The sequence below is a fragment of the Penicillium odoratum genome (genome assembly GCF_028828045.1).
Source record: "Penicillium odoratum strain IBT 22623 chromosome Unknown utg000005l_segment0_segment0, whole genome shotgun sequence".
Classification (NCBI taxonomy): domain Eukaryota; kingdom Fungi; phylum Ascomycota; class Eurotiomycetes; order Eurotiales; family Aspergillaceae; genus Penicillium; species Penicillium odoratum.
The window spans coordinates 6,110,701-6,126,336 of NW_026643147.1; the positions used below are offsets into that span (position 1 = coordinate 6,110,701).

Sequence of the window (15,636 nt, forward strand, 5' to 3'; positions counted from 1 at the left end):
TGTCACTATAGTTCTTCAGAAGAAAGATCAGTTCCTTGGACAAGCACGAGCTTATGTGTGTAATAGTCACTCGCGTTGCTGCAGGAACTGGAAGCTGTTAAGACCGCTTGTAGCAACAAAAAAAATGAATATTTTTTAGGAATGCATTGTGATCCGCTTGCCATTGATCAGTGAGAATGAAAAATAGAGTGACACTGAGAACCCTGTCAGGTGAGTTAATCGATGACCAGACCGAAGGATTGGTAGCGACTAGTGAGCAGGTCGTGAGATAATCTCTGGTATAAATACACCTGGAAAGATGCAAGGTACATTTATGTGAGTCGGATGCCTTGGAATGCTGGAATGGTAAGCAAGGGGGAAAAGGTGACATAAATGAAAATCTAGTCCCCTGCATCTCGACGGATATCTTAAGGGCTTGTTGGAAGCTCATGCTATCTTCTCTTCTCGAATGGTTGTCCGCTGCATTGACCCTGGACTTGCATCGACAAACCAACACGGGCATACTCCAGAATCGCCCTATGTTTGGGTGTCTGGACAAGCAAAAGCCATAAAGCCCACTGGGTATCCATCGACTTGAAGTATCGAAAATGAGTCATAGATTTCAGCGAGCTTGCTGGATCGAGCAGTGGTGAAAATCGTCCTCGGCAAAAGACGTCTCCCATCTCAAGACATGGAGAGATATATCCGGTATCCTCATGATGCTCTCAATCCCATTGTGCGTGGTATCTTATCGATAGTGAAATCTGGAGATCAAGCCGGCCATTGAGGCCTGTGATCAGCCTGCATTGGCACATATCCGGATGATAATTGTCTGGACATCGAGGACACCTGAACGGCAGTTGCAATGAAAGTGACTTGTTAAGCAAATGACTTGAACAACGGCTTCCTAAAAGATAATGTGGAGCCCTGCTGGAAGTATACACTGTATTGTTGAGGGTAGTAAACCAAAGTAAAAACTGGGAAGTGGATAGGGCAGCAGAACCAACCTCAGCCCTTTTCAGGTGATGAATGGTTGCAGTTCGATCCTACAGCTCGAAATGCCCTTCAAAGTTGATGAGTTCACTAACAGGCTTTCTGGCCGAATTCTTAGATCACCCAGCCGTTCCTGTCTAATACGGACAGGGTGACATGCTCGATACATCTTTTGCTAAGGGCGACTTATGAAAGCTTAGCTCTGACACTCCCTCCATCCATTTGAGGATCATGAGATAGGGAAATAAAATAGGGTTGATTAGACTAGTATACAGCAGACTAGGCTTGCGCCGAGAGATCCAGCAAGCACCGTCCTGGCCACCCTTCAGATCAGTCATGCGGGGTAATAGTTGAGTTCTTTTCTTTCCTATTTCCCAGCCGGTAGATAAGAAAAAAAGTAAGGAAAACATAAACAAGACTGTTAAAAGGATGGGGCGTCAAGATGAAAACCATTTCCCGCGAGGGAAACACAAGTTCGGGCCGAATCAGGCCATCAAAAAGCAATCAAAAACCACCGAGGAACCCATCCGTTAAGCCCGTAAGTGATAAAGCAACAAGGAAAAAGTAGACCGGGAGAATCATTGAGAGAGCACGAGAACGCCAGCATCTTCGCAAGAAAAAGGTTGCGAAGAGACATTTAGGAGGACTCCTCATCATCATCACCAGCAGCCAGGGACTAGAGATCACGTTAGTAGGGGTATGATTGTTTGGGAAATTATACAACTTACCTCCTGGTACTTGGCCTTCTCTTCCTCGTAGCGCTTCTTGTCAGTGGCGGCCTTCTCATCGTAAGGCTTGCGCTCATCCTCAGTCAGAGCCTTCCACTTGTCACCGAGCATCTTTCCGACCTGGCCTGCAGGGGAGTTAGATAAAATTTACAAGCAAGATTGGGGTAAAAGCAGTCTTACCGAAAGTGATGCCGGGGTTCTCCTCACGAACCAAGTCGCGGTTGTCGTTGGCGAAGAACATGTAAGCAGAGAGACCTCGCTTGGGAGCGTTGGGGTCTAAAGATGAATTAGGACTTAATCCAGTCAATCGTGTCGACAATGACTTACCCTTCTTGCGGCGAGGAGCGCGATCACTCTTAGCCTTGCGGGTGGCGGTGACTTTCTTAGCGGGAGGCATCTTTCTGGTGACCTTCGCCATGGTTAGTTGTTGGTGTTCGGATATGAAATGAGCAATAAGTTGATGCAGGAGATGGAAGAGATGGAAGAAAATTGCAGATGAAAGGGTTGCGATAAATAGCAAGAAACAGAGGATAGATAGCAAAAAACAGAGGAAACAAATTGGTGCAGAGAAGATGAGTTGGGGAGCGGACGCGTTAAGGTTGACCTGAGCAGTTGACGCAACACGCGTTGAGGCGACCAAGTCACCTCAGTTGGTCCCAATCGCACCAGAATAACGCGTCAAACTCGAGACGAAACTCACGCGAAACGTAGATTATATATTTTAATAAACAATTTCAACGCTGAATCCGTCCTATTGAGCTGGGCGCAAGTTAGGGTGATTGGAGCGCAAAAACAAGAAATGCGCGACCGCGACCACGACGACGAGAAAAAAAAGAAAAAGACGTTGAAAAAGAAGAGAAGGACAAGAAGAAAGCAGAAAAAAAAGGGAAATGGTGGTGGTGGAGAGAATTGGGTGATTGGGGGTTGATGTTGATATAGATGGGGATATGCAGTACCTGAGGTTTGTATGGTCAAGTTTGTATGGGTGAGAGTTGGTAGTGTAGGAAGAAGGGAAAGAGAGGGGGGAGAGCTGTAGTAGTAGGGAAAGACTCAAGAGAGGGGGATTCCCTTGCTGTTTGCTTACACACGGGAATGTAACAGCCTGCGTCACAGTATTTTATTTTTTTGGTGGCTCCTTCCCACCAAAAGTCTGTACTTCTGGTATGGTAATTAAAATCATCTTCCACGAAAAACATAGTATCTCTGGAGGTTTATATTTGACATATTCTATATATTCTAGTATTTTATTCTTTTATTTTATTTATACTGTTATTTCCAATTTTATAGTCTAAATAAGAGTCAGCAACTACTAGTAATACTAGTAGTACTCTGTTGACGAAAAGCGTACCAGACAATAACATACTCAAGCCCTCTCACAGTGGAGCACCAGCGAAAAACCGCGCAGGTGGTCGTACCATATACCGTTGGAACCCATAGTAATGTGACTTCCCACGCAAGTACCCAGTACCACTCCAAAACGCAGCTCAGCTGGTTTTCTGGAGAGCCAGAGTTTACTACACTGTCTTCCTATGTATCATATAGCCCATTATTAATCAATAAATCAAACAATGAAACTCAAGGATTTTATCTTTACTATTAAATTTTAATTTGGGTAGAACTATAATAAAAACCCCCAGCTGGCAAAAGACAAAAAGACTGGGAAACTGTAGACTCTACACGCCTTCAAAGACCTTTCATGTGGGCGTTTGTAAGGAGCGTTGCGCGATACTGTTATCACAGACAAATGGCACCCGCACAAAATTCTCTTTGGCCATCGAGGCAATAAGCCCGAGACAAATACGGCAATTACGTGGGGAGTAGTACCCAGTAGTCATTGGTAAGTGACCACCACCAAAGTACTCCGTACCCCGGAGTATCTAAACTAAGTAAGTGTTCACCATGCCGCCTCTGGAAGCTAGACCGAGTGCATAACCAGTAGTTAACCAGCGACAGTATAATAGAAATGGAAATTTATTTTGTTTTGGAAAAAAGCACCGACCTCCGTGTGATAACACGCCCATATTCATGATTGAATTAGCGCGAGGTAAGGGCCTGGAGTCGCAACCGTAAGTTGGAGCGTTGCTCAGTCATAGGGCGTGACCTTTGAGCAATACCACCGATTGGAAACACAGCCATACCTAGAACTTTGCGCGTAATTATCAAATTTTCTGATTGTTTTGAAATGTGGCCAGAGCTGCCGATATCCTATCCACCGGTGCCCGTCTTACGGGATTGGAAACCGAAGGTCGCGCCATATTACAGTATGGGAAAGGATGGGAAGGCTTGGGAGATTTATTCCTGCAGAGTTCGGATCATCCCATGATCACAAGCCGTAAATCATGTATTGTTTCCCTTGCAAGACGCGTCTTGAAAGATCCATTGGTTACGGGGGTTTATGCCTGGAAAGCGGAAATGGTCTGCGAGTCCAGAAATGTACAGAAGGATTCGGCCTACAGCGCTAAAAAAAAAATAGTGCTATTTATGTACCTACAGGTAGACTGTACTGAAGGCAATGGCTGGTTTATTCCGATACAAGATGGGTACCTGAGTGTACTGGTTCAATTCCCGCAGGAAACAAGTACCACTCCACCTTGTAATATTACCCTTTCCACTTCTTCCGAGCGTCATAGAGTTGCCCTCGCGTAATACGCACTGGATTCTGCACGCTAGCCGAAACGCTAATGTAAGTCTGAATTTAGTTATAGTCGGTAAGGTATAAACTAGATGTATCGAATGCGATCTATGCTACACATCAATCCATGGATCTGGGTAGATTTTGTTGCGCAAGTCCTTTCCCCGTAAGTCTCTTATCTATCCACTCCGTCATGGTGGCTGTGCAGTGATGTAGACGTGGGTCTTACACAGATCCTATGTCGGCCATGATTTCACGGAAATTTCGAATTTGTAGAAAAATTTAAGAATCTATTCAGAATATCGAAATTTTCAATAGGTCGATCGTATCAATTCGTTGCCCTTATCGGACCATGGGGGTATAAACCTTTCTAAGTGCGCGAAGACCGAAAAAAGACCAAAGCACACATCAAAACGCGTTCGTAAATACATTAATCATCGCTCTCATCCAGAACAAGTGCTTGAAGATCATCGTCCTCAGCCCAATTGAGTCCACTGCCGACTACCATGGCACTAGCGATGCTCTTCATTGTTTCCCATTTCGCCTTGCTGGTACGGAGTTCAGCTTCGAGTTCGTCTAGTTGCGACGCGAGCTTTGCATCCTGAAGCCTTTCGCGCCAGGAAGAATTCTGCTTGGTGAGCTCTAGTAGCTGGCTCACGAGCTCCTGGTTCTCCCGGTTGATCTGTAAATTCTCGATCTTTGTGTTGGCGAGCTGTTTGAGAACAGCATTGTGGACGGAAGCCAGATTTTCATACGCCAGAGCTAGCTCGTCGCGACGGTTGACCAACCGAAAAAGCGCCCTGTGAGAGTTTCATAAGACGGGGCGCATATCAACTAGTCAGGGGTAACAACGTACTTTTCAACAGGGTTGGTCGCTTTCAGGTGAACCGCTTTCAAGATCGGGTCAGTCATGAGGATGGTACGCGCTGCTTTCCTTCTGACAGTGTAGGTAGCCCGCGCCTCCAAGAACTCGCGTTCAGCGATCGCGAGCTCCTCTTCCACATTGTCACCAGAAAGCGACTCCAGTTCTAGAAACATGTAAGAGGCCAAAAAAGGAAGAAAGAATTGGAACAAAAGTAAGGAGAGAAAGAGGTCTTGTGTACAAACCTTGTTCCAGCAATGCTTTTTCTAATTGTTGTTCCTGGATCTGCTCCGCGAGCTGCAGGACTAGAGCTTCTTTGTCCGAGAGCATCACCACATCGCGGGTGTCATCTGCAGCATAATCAAGGAGGGTCAGCTCCCCTGCCCGAAGGTGTGGCCACTGGCCATGTTTTGTAGCCATGAGGAGATCGCGTGCGTACCAAGAGTATCTTGTGATATGGACTGGGGGCGGTGGGGAACTCACCTGGAAGAGCTTCAGCCCCTGCCAAACTTAACTATGTACACTCCCCTCTTCCCTGAAAACTAGAGCTTTTACGCTCGGGTGAGGAGGGGGAAATGTCTTTACACATTTATATCGCTCACTCCGGTGAACACCTACTGGCCGATCCAGTAGCCTTTGCTTCGTATGTTTTTTTATCTTTTCCCCAAGTTTCGATGAGGGGAATGCCCATGCCGATGTCCCTAGCTTTATGCGCCCGCGAGCTAACTCCACCTTATTTACAGCCCTGATGCGCTCAAATCATGGGTCGTTCGGTATACGTCGATTCCTCCTTCCAGGCAGATCTTGATGACTGCCCGGGGGAAGAACGTGAAAACACAAACGCTTGCCACTGAGGTGCGTGGCTACCTAATCCCGAATCTCCGCCTCACATCCCCGATGTGCTAACAAATGACTGACGTGAATAACAGACTGAAATATTCGTGTACGACCGACAATATGTGAGCGAATCCCGCGAGATCGAGCTTCCAATGCTCCCTGAACCCGAACCCTATCAGCCCAGCAGCCCTCCGGCTTCTCTCACCGATCAGAACGACCTCCAGGCATGGCAAAATCTCTTCATGGCAAGGAAGACCTGGGCTCAGGATTTATCCAAGAGCTGTGGAACCACTGATAAGGCGATCCAGGAGCATAGTGAGCGAACGGATGTCATCAACCGCGCCGTGGGTGTCGCACTCGAGAACCTCAAGTCTCACGTGGGCAACCTGGAACACCGGTTCCAAGATGCTCAGACATGGGCCTCTAGCTTACTGGAGGAGCAGCAGACCGCTCTGGATGGCTGGCAAGATGCTCTGGCGCGACTAGAAAACATCCCGGCCCGGAAAGACTTTCCTCTTCTTGGACGCCCATCTACACCTAAGAAAGATAACAATCGACCAACGGGGACTCTGAATGATTTTGTTGATGCGAATGAAGTCCTACAAGCTGGAGCGGATGCTGCCATTGCATCGCCGCGCTTCGCTGGGCAGATGCAAGATATTGGGAAGACGGTCGGTGAGATTGCTTCGGATACCCAACACTTGGTTGATGACATCCTCTCTTCCCCGCCGAAGTGGACGAGGGTCTACTCACCGAAGTAGAAACCATTACAAAAAAGATCGGCTCAGACTATGAGCATGTTCTTGGGCTCCCAAATAACCAGAAGATGCTGGCAAATATCTCCAGGCTTGCACTAAACCATACTCAAAATCTCCTCCCCTCTCTTTTGGCGGCCGGCGCAGATCTTCAGCAAGCCCTCGCGCATTCTGTGCGGCGGCGCAACGCCGCCGAGAAAACAGCTCTTCAAAACATGCGGACCATCTCATTTCTCCAATCCCGTCTGGCCGACGCCCACACCCAATTGATCAACCTTGACGTGAATACCAATGCTTTTGAAGTCATCGACTCGGTCTTTCAGATGCCGATGGTCTATGGCTCGATTCTGATCGAGTCTGTGCGGCGTCACGAGTGGAGCGGTAAGATCAAGGCAGACTCCTTGAACTTGGCGGAAGAGATGGCTGTCCTAAGAGACGAAGAGCAAAGACGCCGAAAGAAATGGGTCAAAAACATGGGAGATCACATATCCTTTGGGGATTCTACAACCATTGGGATTGAAGTGAACCTCCAAGGACAGGATGAAGAATGGCCTGTAGTATCCCGGAAAGAGATCGAGACTTACATAGAAGATCTACGGTCGAAGCATTCCCTCACAAAAATGGCGGATGACTTGTCTCAGCAGTTGAAAGAATTGGATGCACCCACACGCCAGCAAAGACGACGAGCCAAGGCATTCAAGAATGGCAGTGTGTTTGACATGGGCCGAAGCTCTATGTTGCTACGTGGAGATGACATGGTTCGAAGCCTGCAGGATGAGAAGACCAAATTGGAAGAGCGGCTCAAGGGCTCCGAGAGTCGGATCCGTAAGCTGGAGGACCTACTCCATCGGCAAAGCCACCTCAGTCGGCCATCTAGTGGGAATTTTGGACCGGAATTCCCAAGTTCACCAGCGTCTCCACATCTCGATACTCTCTCTAGGCGGTCCTCGGTATCATCGAGGCGTGTGTCTATGACCCAGTCCCCTGAGGACAAAGTGCTTGTCCAGCGCATAGTCTCTCTCGAAGCCGAACTAATGACCGAAAGGGAGGCCGTGCAGAGGCTTCAGAAGGAGGCCCATGCTGAGCGGCAGACTAATTCCGATAAGTACCAAGAAGCTCAATCCACCAAGAAGGACCTTATTGGAAACCTAGAGGCTCGGCAGCGTGAATTTGAGGATGAGCGAAAATACCTCGAGGCGGAAGTCAAGAAATGCCGGCTTCGTAATGAGGAAGTGGAAGAAGAGCTAGATAAGCTCATGGACAGTCGAGATCATGAGAGACAAGAAGCCGAAGAGCGGATCCACCAACTCGAGGCTGATTTGCAAAGTGCCCAGGCGAGCTCAGCGGAAGAGGCTCAAAAGGCCAAAGACCTCGATGAACGGATACGAGTTCAACAAGAGAAAGAGCAAGAGCTTCGAAATGAGATGACTGTTCTTGTACGCCAGAATAGCGAATGGAGCCAAAAAGCACAGGATAACTACCAAACCCTACAGTCAGCTTTCATGAATCTATCTCCTGGTGGTTCTGTACCACTCGAACTCCCCGATATCATTCATGCCATCGAGGTGCTTTCCGAAGGCTTGTCCATACACGCCAAGAGCGCTGAAGACAATGCATCAAAGGCGATGACTGAGATCAAGTCTCTCGAGGAGAAGACGCATGCGCTTCAATCGCAATTAGAAGAACAGGTTAGGGTCTTTGATGGACGTGAGGCCGAGGTGGCCAAGTTGGTAAAGGAGCTCTCTCAAGTGCGAACTGAAATGGATAGTACAAAGCTGGAGCTGGAGCAGGAACGCGCGAAGCTGAATACTTTGCATTCACAAGTATCTACGGGTGAGATTGGCTCGGATGCGCTCCGGGGAAGAATTGCGGAAGAGGAGCGAAAACATGCAGATTTGTCTCAGAGGCTAGCGGATGCCGAAACCAAGGCTCAGGATTTACAGGACCAAAAATACGAATTGGAAAACAAGGTTGAGGCAGCCTCTGAAGCGGAACGAGATGCTCTAACCCGCTATGAAGGCCGAGGTACTAAGTGCTATGAGACGTCCCGGCAACTTTATTCGCAGGTCGATAAGTTAGAGCGGATGCTTGAGCAACTGGGATTTGCGATCATTCAGCAGGATGGCCGTCTCGTCGTCCAGCGGGCATCAAAGCTTGCAGCTTCGGTGTCTGGGTTGGGTGAGAGTATCGCCCAGTCTGGGATCGTTTCTGCTAAACCCGATAGTGCACTGCTTGAGTGGATGCGAGCTGAGAGCTCAGAAGAGGAAGATGCCAAATTCTCCGCTTTTCTGGAAAGCCTCTCTCGATTCGATGTTTCCATTTTCGGGGATGTCGTGGTGAAACGTGTGAAAGACATTGAGCTTCTAGCACGAAAATGGCAAAAGGAAGCCCGGGGCTATCGTGAGAAGTACCATAGGGTTCAAAGTGAGGCCCACGACAAAATTGCCTACCGATCTTTTAAGGAAGGTGACCTCGCTCTGTTTCTCCCGACTCGAAACCAGGCTATTCGCTCTTGGGCCGCTTTTAATGTGGGCGCGCCACATTACTTTTTGCGCGAGCAAGATTCTCACAAGCTTAACACTCGTGACTGGTTGCTTGCCCGCATATCCAAGATTGAGGAACGTGTTGTAGACCTCTCGAAATCACTAAATGGGATCGCCCCCGATCGGCACTCGCTTGGAGAGGCCAGCGAAGCCACCTCTATCGACGACGAGAATCCCTTTGAGCTATCAGATGGACTGCGTTGGTATCTTCTTGATGCTGCAGAAGAGAAACCCGGGGCACCTGCTACTCCGGGACTTGCCAAGACTACTGTTGCATCGACACCAATAGATGCTAAGGGTAGCATTCGGCTCAAGCGTCCAACCGAAGAAAGCACTGTCGCCCAGACTCTGTCTAAGAGCTTGGATAGTCGTCGGAATAGCTCTAATTCTAAACGGGGCACACCGACGCCCTCTCAAAAGGCCAATGACTCAGCGGTCGATCTAGTTCGTCCCATCGACACCGACGAGCCTGCTGCTACAGGATCTCATCGTGAAAATGCCCCCATTTTTGAAGAGGTTCGCCGTGACCTCCTCTTGGGCCCGTGAAAAGTAGGAAAAGTCACAGTTTCTACCTTTTCTCGGGTGTAATCTAGATCTATCTGCTGACCTAGCTTTCTAAATTATAGGCTGCCAATCAAGCACAATCTCCTCCACGGCCACTGGCAGGTGGTGCTGCTGGGAGTGAGGCAGCATCGCCGCCCTCAAGATCAATATCCGCCCGACGACAGGGAGGAAGGAGTCGGCCGTGGGAGAAGCTATGGTCTGTTGAATATCGGCGGGAAGATGGTCCATGATAGAAGTCCAAGTCATGTTGTTGGATTTACGGAGTTATTCCAGAGACTTGTCCTTTTTTCCGATAATGATGCAAGATGTTTTATTGGTTTATGGGGGTTGTTTTGTGTTTTTTTTTGTTTTGTTTTTTCTCTTTGCTTAGGACGGTCATTCATCAACACGTCCTTGCTTTCACTTCCCCTCAAGATACCCCCGCATACAAATACAAATGAAATAAGACCTCAAGTCTCAGCATTCACCATCAGAATGATTACAATGTTCCGTTGGCTACTCCATGATGCGTGGCTCAATGAGGAGGGGAGCTTGCCCTGGTAGAAACGTTCGTAGGTAACATCCAGGTAAAGTCCTGGAAAATCCCCCCAAATCTTTAAGCGTTCAAATTTATATAAAAATCTATTCTTAAAGAGCCCTAACAGAGATTTGAGCACACATCTGACTCACAGAACTTCTTCTAATTTATTAAGCTACTTAAGAGACCTATAGGCCTCCAGGATTACTGTTTTGGCACCAGCAACAGTTATCAATCTATTTCAGCGAGTCCAGCTCCATCAAACTTTATTTTCAATGCTAACAGCCACTAATTACCTTCCAGAAAATAGTCTAGTCATCTACAGGTTCTTTACGAGAACACAGAGAACGCAATGGTCTTGGATTGATGGACTAGGCGAGGCAGAAGCAAATAGGACCAGAAACTGTTCCTGAACTCGGGGGATTACCAGTGAGGGCTCATTAGAGTAGGAAATGAAGATCATGGTTTTTAGGATTTGTCTTCTAATGCGCATAGGGAAGTACAGCAAATAGAGTAACGCCTTAAGGCTTAAACTAGCAGGAGAGCTTACTACTTATGTATAGTTATTGAGACTTTGTAAATGGCCGGGATTACGATAAGTAGCAATAATCTAATGAATAAGCGGCAAAAACAAAAGCTCTTGGGATTCTATGCATTACATAAAGTCTATGAAATAATTATATATATGAGCAATCCCGGCCAATTTTCCATGTTTTTTACAATTATTGGGGTACCTAGGTTCTCCAGCAAGCCATGTTCACGCTGCATCACAATAATATTATGATCTAATATTTGAAAGCCTTTGAAATTACGAACTAGGCCTATGGATATCATGAAAGGTATGCAGAGTAGTTCTAGACCTTTTTGGTGATCTTAGGCAATATATACATCTGAATTTTTAGATTGTTTACAATCACTGGTATGAATATGAGCATTGGGATGGATAGGATACACTTTGCCGTCAACGTTGATTATGGTACGGTGTTTTTAAGGAGATTATTTCTTTATTCAATGTTACAATTACAATGGTCTATTATATGTAGGGTAGAACACGATTGTAATTAGAGCGAAAGCGGTATTCTTCCTATCTAGACTAATATTGTCAACGGACAAAGAAATAGTATGCCTCGCAACAGCAATTCATACCACCCACACCAATACCCCGGATTGGAAAATAGAAAACCATGCACACGCGCCATTCGCTTGATTTATTCCAACGCAACATCGAAAACCCCATGAGAACCCGCAAGATAGGATTGCAAAGACCATTAAAAACACATTGGAGAAAAGGAGGAAAGAACAAGGTAAACCAGTGAAGCCATGTTCAAGTGAGAAAAAAAGCGCTTCTCAACAGGAGTCAAGATATGACAGTCACAAACAGATTAGAGGCATTTAAGAAAGTTTTCATGGACCAGTCAACATAGCGGCCGTGTTCGAATGAACATGCATGAAAGTAAAAAAATGGGACTCCTATGACTGTATGGGAGTGCCGCTCTGCTTGCTTCCTGGTGTCAAGCTTCCCTCTTGGGAATGGCGAGCTTCAAGTTGTGGATGAGCTGCTTTACTCCGATCGATTATAGTAGCTTGTTCAATGGCACTGCGAGCATACGCTGCGGTGGTAGTGCTGTTTGAATATGTTTGTGATGGGGTTTGATTTGCGTGTTGGTATCGTTGAGCCGGGGCAGCTGCAGCGCTGGGAGTACGTCCCTGAGGAGTGGCATTGTATGCAGCTGCTTGCCCGGGTCGTGGAGTGTAAGGCTGGGGGGTATATCCATTGGAAGTGGGACGCTGGAACTGTGGTACGTTGTTGGCTTGACTATATTGCGAATTTGTTTGCGCAAACTGAGAGCCATAACCAGGGCGTTGGGAAGGAGTGCTTGGTGCACGACCTCCTGCATAAGGGGGAGTGAATGACCCGGTTGATGAGGGTTGCCGGGCTTGTGGGGGAACTTGGAAAGCCCCCTGGGATTGGGGCAAACGAGCGTTTGCATTGAAAGAGCGCTGGTTGTATGTGGAGTGAGGCGCTTGGAGACTATTGGGTCGAGTGGATGATGGCGTTGAAGCACGATTGGCGGCATTAGCCTGAGCAGCGATGGCCGCAGCACGCTCTTGATGAAGGGTGTGGTCATCTTTCTCCATTGTGCCCTTCCAATCAGGGCTTTCTATGATGATCTTTTGGCTGATGTTTAACTCTCCCAATTGATCACCATTCACCTTTGAAACGACATACGGAGGCAAGCTGCTGATTATGGAAACAAGTTTTGATCTCAAGTTTTCGTAAACAGCGATCTCAGCCTCGGATGGAGTGTCTGGATCATCGAAATCTGGTACAGGTGAATCATTTGATTCGGTATTCTCATTGACAGAAGGGATAGTGGTTCTGCGGATGTTTTGGTATGAACCCAGGGTCTCCAGCAAGTCGGAAACCTCTGCGAGAACTTCGTCGATGCCTCGAGATTCCAGAGATTTTTCGGATGCGACTTCGTTTTGAGCAAGATATTCAGCATAGTCTTTCGGTTTCATCGAGTCGACCATTTCATTAAGGGTGCTTTCATCGATATTATCGATGGCTTCGAGATCCACCTCGTCTGGTGCCTTCTCTAGAGATTGAAGAGAGAGCAAAGTACGCAAACGCCTTGCACCTCGTTGGCCCCACCAGACCATGTTTTTTGATCCCGCTTGCAAGACGGCACCTGAACTGTCGAAAGAGGGGGCAAACGATGAGTAAACACCCTGTAGAAGAGAAGAGTCGTCACCACTCCAGAGAGCAGGGTCTCCGTACTTGGAACCAGTGTTTGCATCTTCATTATGCTTTTCAACCCGAGACCAATATGATGGTGATGAGGTGACGCCACCATATTGCAACCATTGTCCTGAGGGAAGGGGTACAAGATTGGTATTGCTGCGATCCCCGGAGAAATTTTTATAGTCAAGGACGAGATCGAATGGATCAATCCAGGTGACTGCGCTTCGACTATTTCGTTTCCGAGGTTCCGCAGGAGGTAAGCCTGAACGTGGTGCAAAAACTTCACCAAATGTTCTAGGCTTTGGAGCAGTGGAATCAAGATTATAAGGCACCACGCGAGTAGTCGTAATGCCATTAGGCAGTCCACCTTCACGAAGTGGTTCTTGCACCTCCACAAACTTCTCTGCGCCAAACTCAGAAGATGGCAGTGGTACCTTGATGGACTTTTGCAGACTGGAGAATAACTGTTTTGGGTGTGATTGATTCCCACCGAACAGAGTCAAGGCTTGCTTGTCCTCGCGAGCGCCGACATATGAAACTGTAGACTGGAGCTGATCGTCGTCATCGTCGTCTGGTGTCTCTGCCTTGACATCAGTCTGATTGACAAAAGATTGTCCGACGAGGCTGTTCATGTGCTTCTTAAAAGCCGCAATGCGATTGACCACCTCTGTTACAGGTGCGCCTTCGGCACTTGCTCCATTTGTCTGGTTCTGGTTACGCTCAATTACCGCAGTGGATGCCCGCTCAATGTCGGCCAGGAATTCCTGCAGGGTGTTGTAATGACCCAATTCAACCCGTGTCTGAATGCTGGATGTCTCTTGGTCACCAGATGTTTTGGCGCGCTTCGCCCGAGGCTTGGCTGCGGACGTGGCAAAGGGACAGGAAAGGAGCTGAAGTTCGGTGTCATGCCTGTCAATTGTTAGTAAATTCTATCCTAGGAGTACTACCCAGGTATAGTTCGGCTTACTTCAAAAGAAGGTTAACAAGAGTTTTCAAAGTCTCGTGGAGATTGATACTCTCGCGCGACGTAGAGGAAGCAGGCTCGACAGCTGAATTCTCGTCCTGAGTCGAACGCTTCCTCTTACCCGGAGTCGCGGTCGCAGTTGGCTCCGGATAGTGTTCACCATTTATCGGAGCCATCGATTTGGGATCTCCACCTTCGTCGGCGTTCATGGTGGGGGGCTTCGCGGGAGGGACAAGGGTGACAGAACTTCCGTCGACGCGATCTCCTCCAATGCAGACGATGTCTTAAAAGATCCGGATATGTTGAAGGAAAAGATCTGAAGGTCGCGACCAGACAACTGTAAATCAATGGCTAGTTGTAGTTGTGAGTGACCTGTGGTCTTGTTCGCGACTGGTGGTTTCGAGGAGTCTTGATGCGAGGGCCGCGACAGGATCAAGAAAGGATGAAATCGCGACGAATGGGGGACGAACAACACGTATGAGCCAGGTTCTTGGGTTTGGATCAGTGAAGTAAAGAAAAAAAAACCCCGGTAGAGTATCGGTCTGGGACGTAGAGTAGATTAATCCACTACTTAAAGTGAATTTTTTTGGACAGTGGTTTTAATTCTATGAGAATTGACGGACGAGGGCGATACCGTTTCGTGAGACTCAGAATGCGCGCTTGCCCGAAATGTGTCGATCCGGCACGTGATCTGGTCTCATTTTCTGCCGCGAAGCTTTGCATTCATCTTTTCGAATTTCGTTTTTGTTCAATGTTCTCGCTCTTTATTGTTTTTGGTCTGAAAGGTTATTGCGACATCTGACTGGAGTTATCGCTCTAGAAAAGGTGTCTCTATGATTACATTCATGGATGTCATCGGCTCTCAATCAAGTTCGAGGCCTCTCGGGGATATCCTCTTTAAGAGCCGCGCAAAGGTGCAGATTCACATATCGCAAGGTAAGTCGAAAAGAGCCCTTCAAAAGCTAAAGCGTCACTAATAGGGGACTGTGTCTTAGAACCGTTACAGTGACATATTATCTCCTATACATCATCATAACGATATTTTGCGCCATAAACCGCGAGGCATCCGACGTTCATTCTATTCTGGCTCTTCCCGCGCTTTCAAATCACAGGTAGCGCACATCGATGAGGAACAGGATGAATATCATGCCGAAATCCAGAAGCCATCCCTATACCATCTGCAGAATCCACCTGATCCGGAAAACCTACATCCCAAACACGCGCAACAACCAGCATCAAGATCGTCAAAAAACTCCACGAAATACCAACCTACTCCATCCGATTATCTCTCCGAATCTCTTCGGAGTGCAGGGCATGCACTTGGATCCAGCAGGATTTCACCACGAACCACGATTCATCTAGATGATGTTCTTCCGAGAAAAGTGTTTCGAAAACACGCCAACCCCGGGCCACACTTCGTGCGACAATCTCTACAAACTACACTTGGGGAATATATAAGGCAGGTTGAACCGCTGTTTCAAGGCAGAACTGAAGGCGATGAATCAAATGCTTTGGA

General features: G+C 47.5%; 5 protein-coding genes across 5 annotated transcripts; 1 reads left to right on the forward strand and 4 right to left on the reverse strand.

Annotated features, from left to right (window-relative positions):
* Window positions 1–1,609: 1,609 nt before the first annotated feature.
* On the reverse strand, window positions 1,610–2,118 carry nhp6 (high-mobility group nucleosome-binding protein; the record flags this gene model as incomplete). Its single annotated transcript, XM_057141802.1, has 4 exons — window positions 1,610–1,648; window positions 1,701–1,825; window positions 1,881–1,976; window positions 2,028–2,118. The coding sequence occupies 4 exons, from the start codon at window positions 2,116–2,118 to the stop codon at window positions 1,610–1,612; spliced, it is 351 nt and encodes a 116-aa protein (XP_056995808.1).
* A 2,644-nt stretch (window positions 2,119–4,762) lies between these two features.
* On the reverse strand, window positions 4,763–5,614 carry N7520_007869 (centromere protein H; the record flags this gene model as incomplete). The annotated part of the gene is made up of 3 exons (XM_057141803.1): window positions 4,763–5,132; window positions 5,189–5,360; window positions 5,440–5,614. The coding sequence occupies 3 exons, from the start codon at window positions 5,612–5,614 to the stop codon at window positions 4,763–4,765; spliced, it is 717 nt and encodes a 238-aa protein (XP_056995809.1).
* Window positions 5,615–5,769: 155 nt separating this feature from the next.
* atg11 (autophagy protein ATG11) lies at window positions 5,770–9,875 on the forward strand (the record flags this gene model as incomplete). The annotated part of the gene is made up of 4 exons (XM_057141804.1): window positions 5,770–5,837; window positions 5,938–6,049; window positions 6,124–6,774; window positions 6,810–9,875. The coding sequence occupies 4 exons, from the start codon at window positions 5,770–5,772 to the stop codon at window positions 9,873–9,875; spliced, it is 3,897 nt and encodes a 1,298-aa protein (XP_056995810.1).
* A 69-nt stretch (window positions 9,876–9,944) lies between these two features.
* On the reverse strand, window positions 9,945–10,139 carry N7520_007871 (uncharacterized protein; the record flags this gene model as incomplete). Its single annotated transcript, XM_057141805.1, has 1 exon — window positions 9,945–10,139. The coding sequence occupies one exon, from the start codon at window positions 10,137–10,139 to the stop codon at window positions 9,945–9,947; it is 195 nt and encodes a 64-aa protein (XP_056995811.1).
* A 1,741-nt stretch (window positions 10,140–11,880) lies between these two features.
* On the reverse strand, window positions 11,881–14,329 carry N7520_007872 (uncharacterized protein; the record flags this gene model as incomplete). Its single annotated transcript, XM_057141806.1, has 2 exons — window positions 11,881–14,065; window positions 14,124–14,329. The coding sequence occupies 2 exons, from the start codon at window positions 14,327–14,329 to the stop codon at window positions 11,881–11,883; spliced, it is 2,391 nt and encodes a 796-aa protein (XP_056995812.1).
* Between the last annotated feature and the right edge of the window lie 1,307 nt (window positions 14,330–15,636).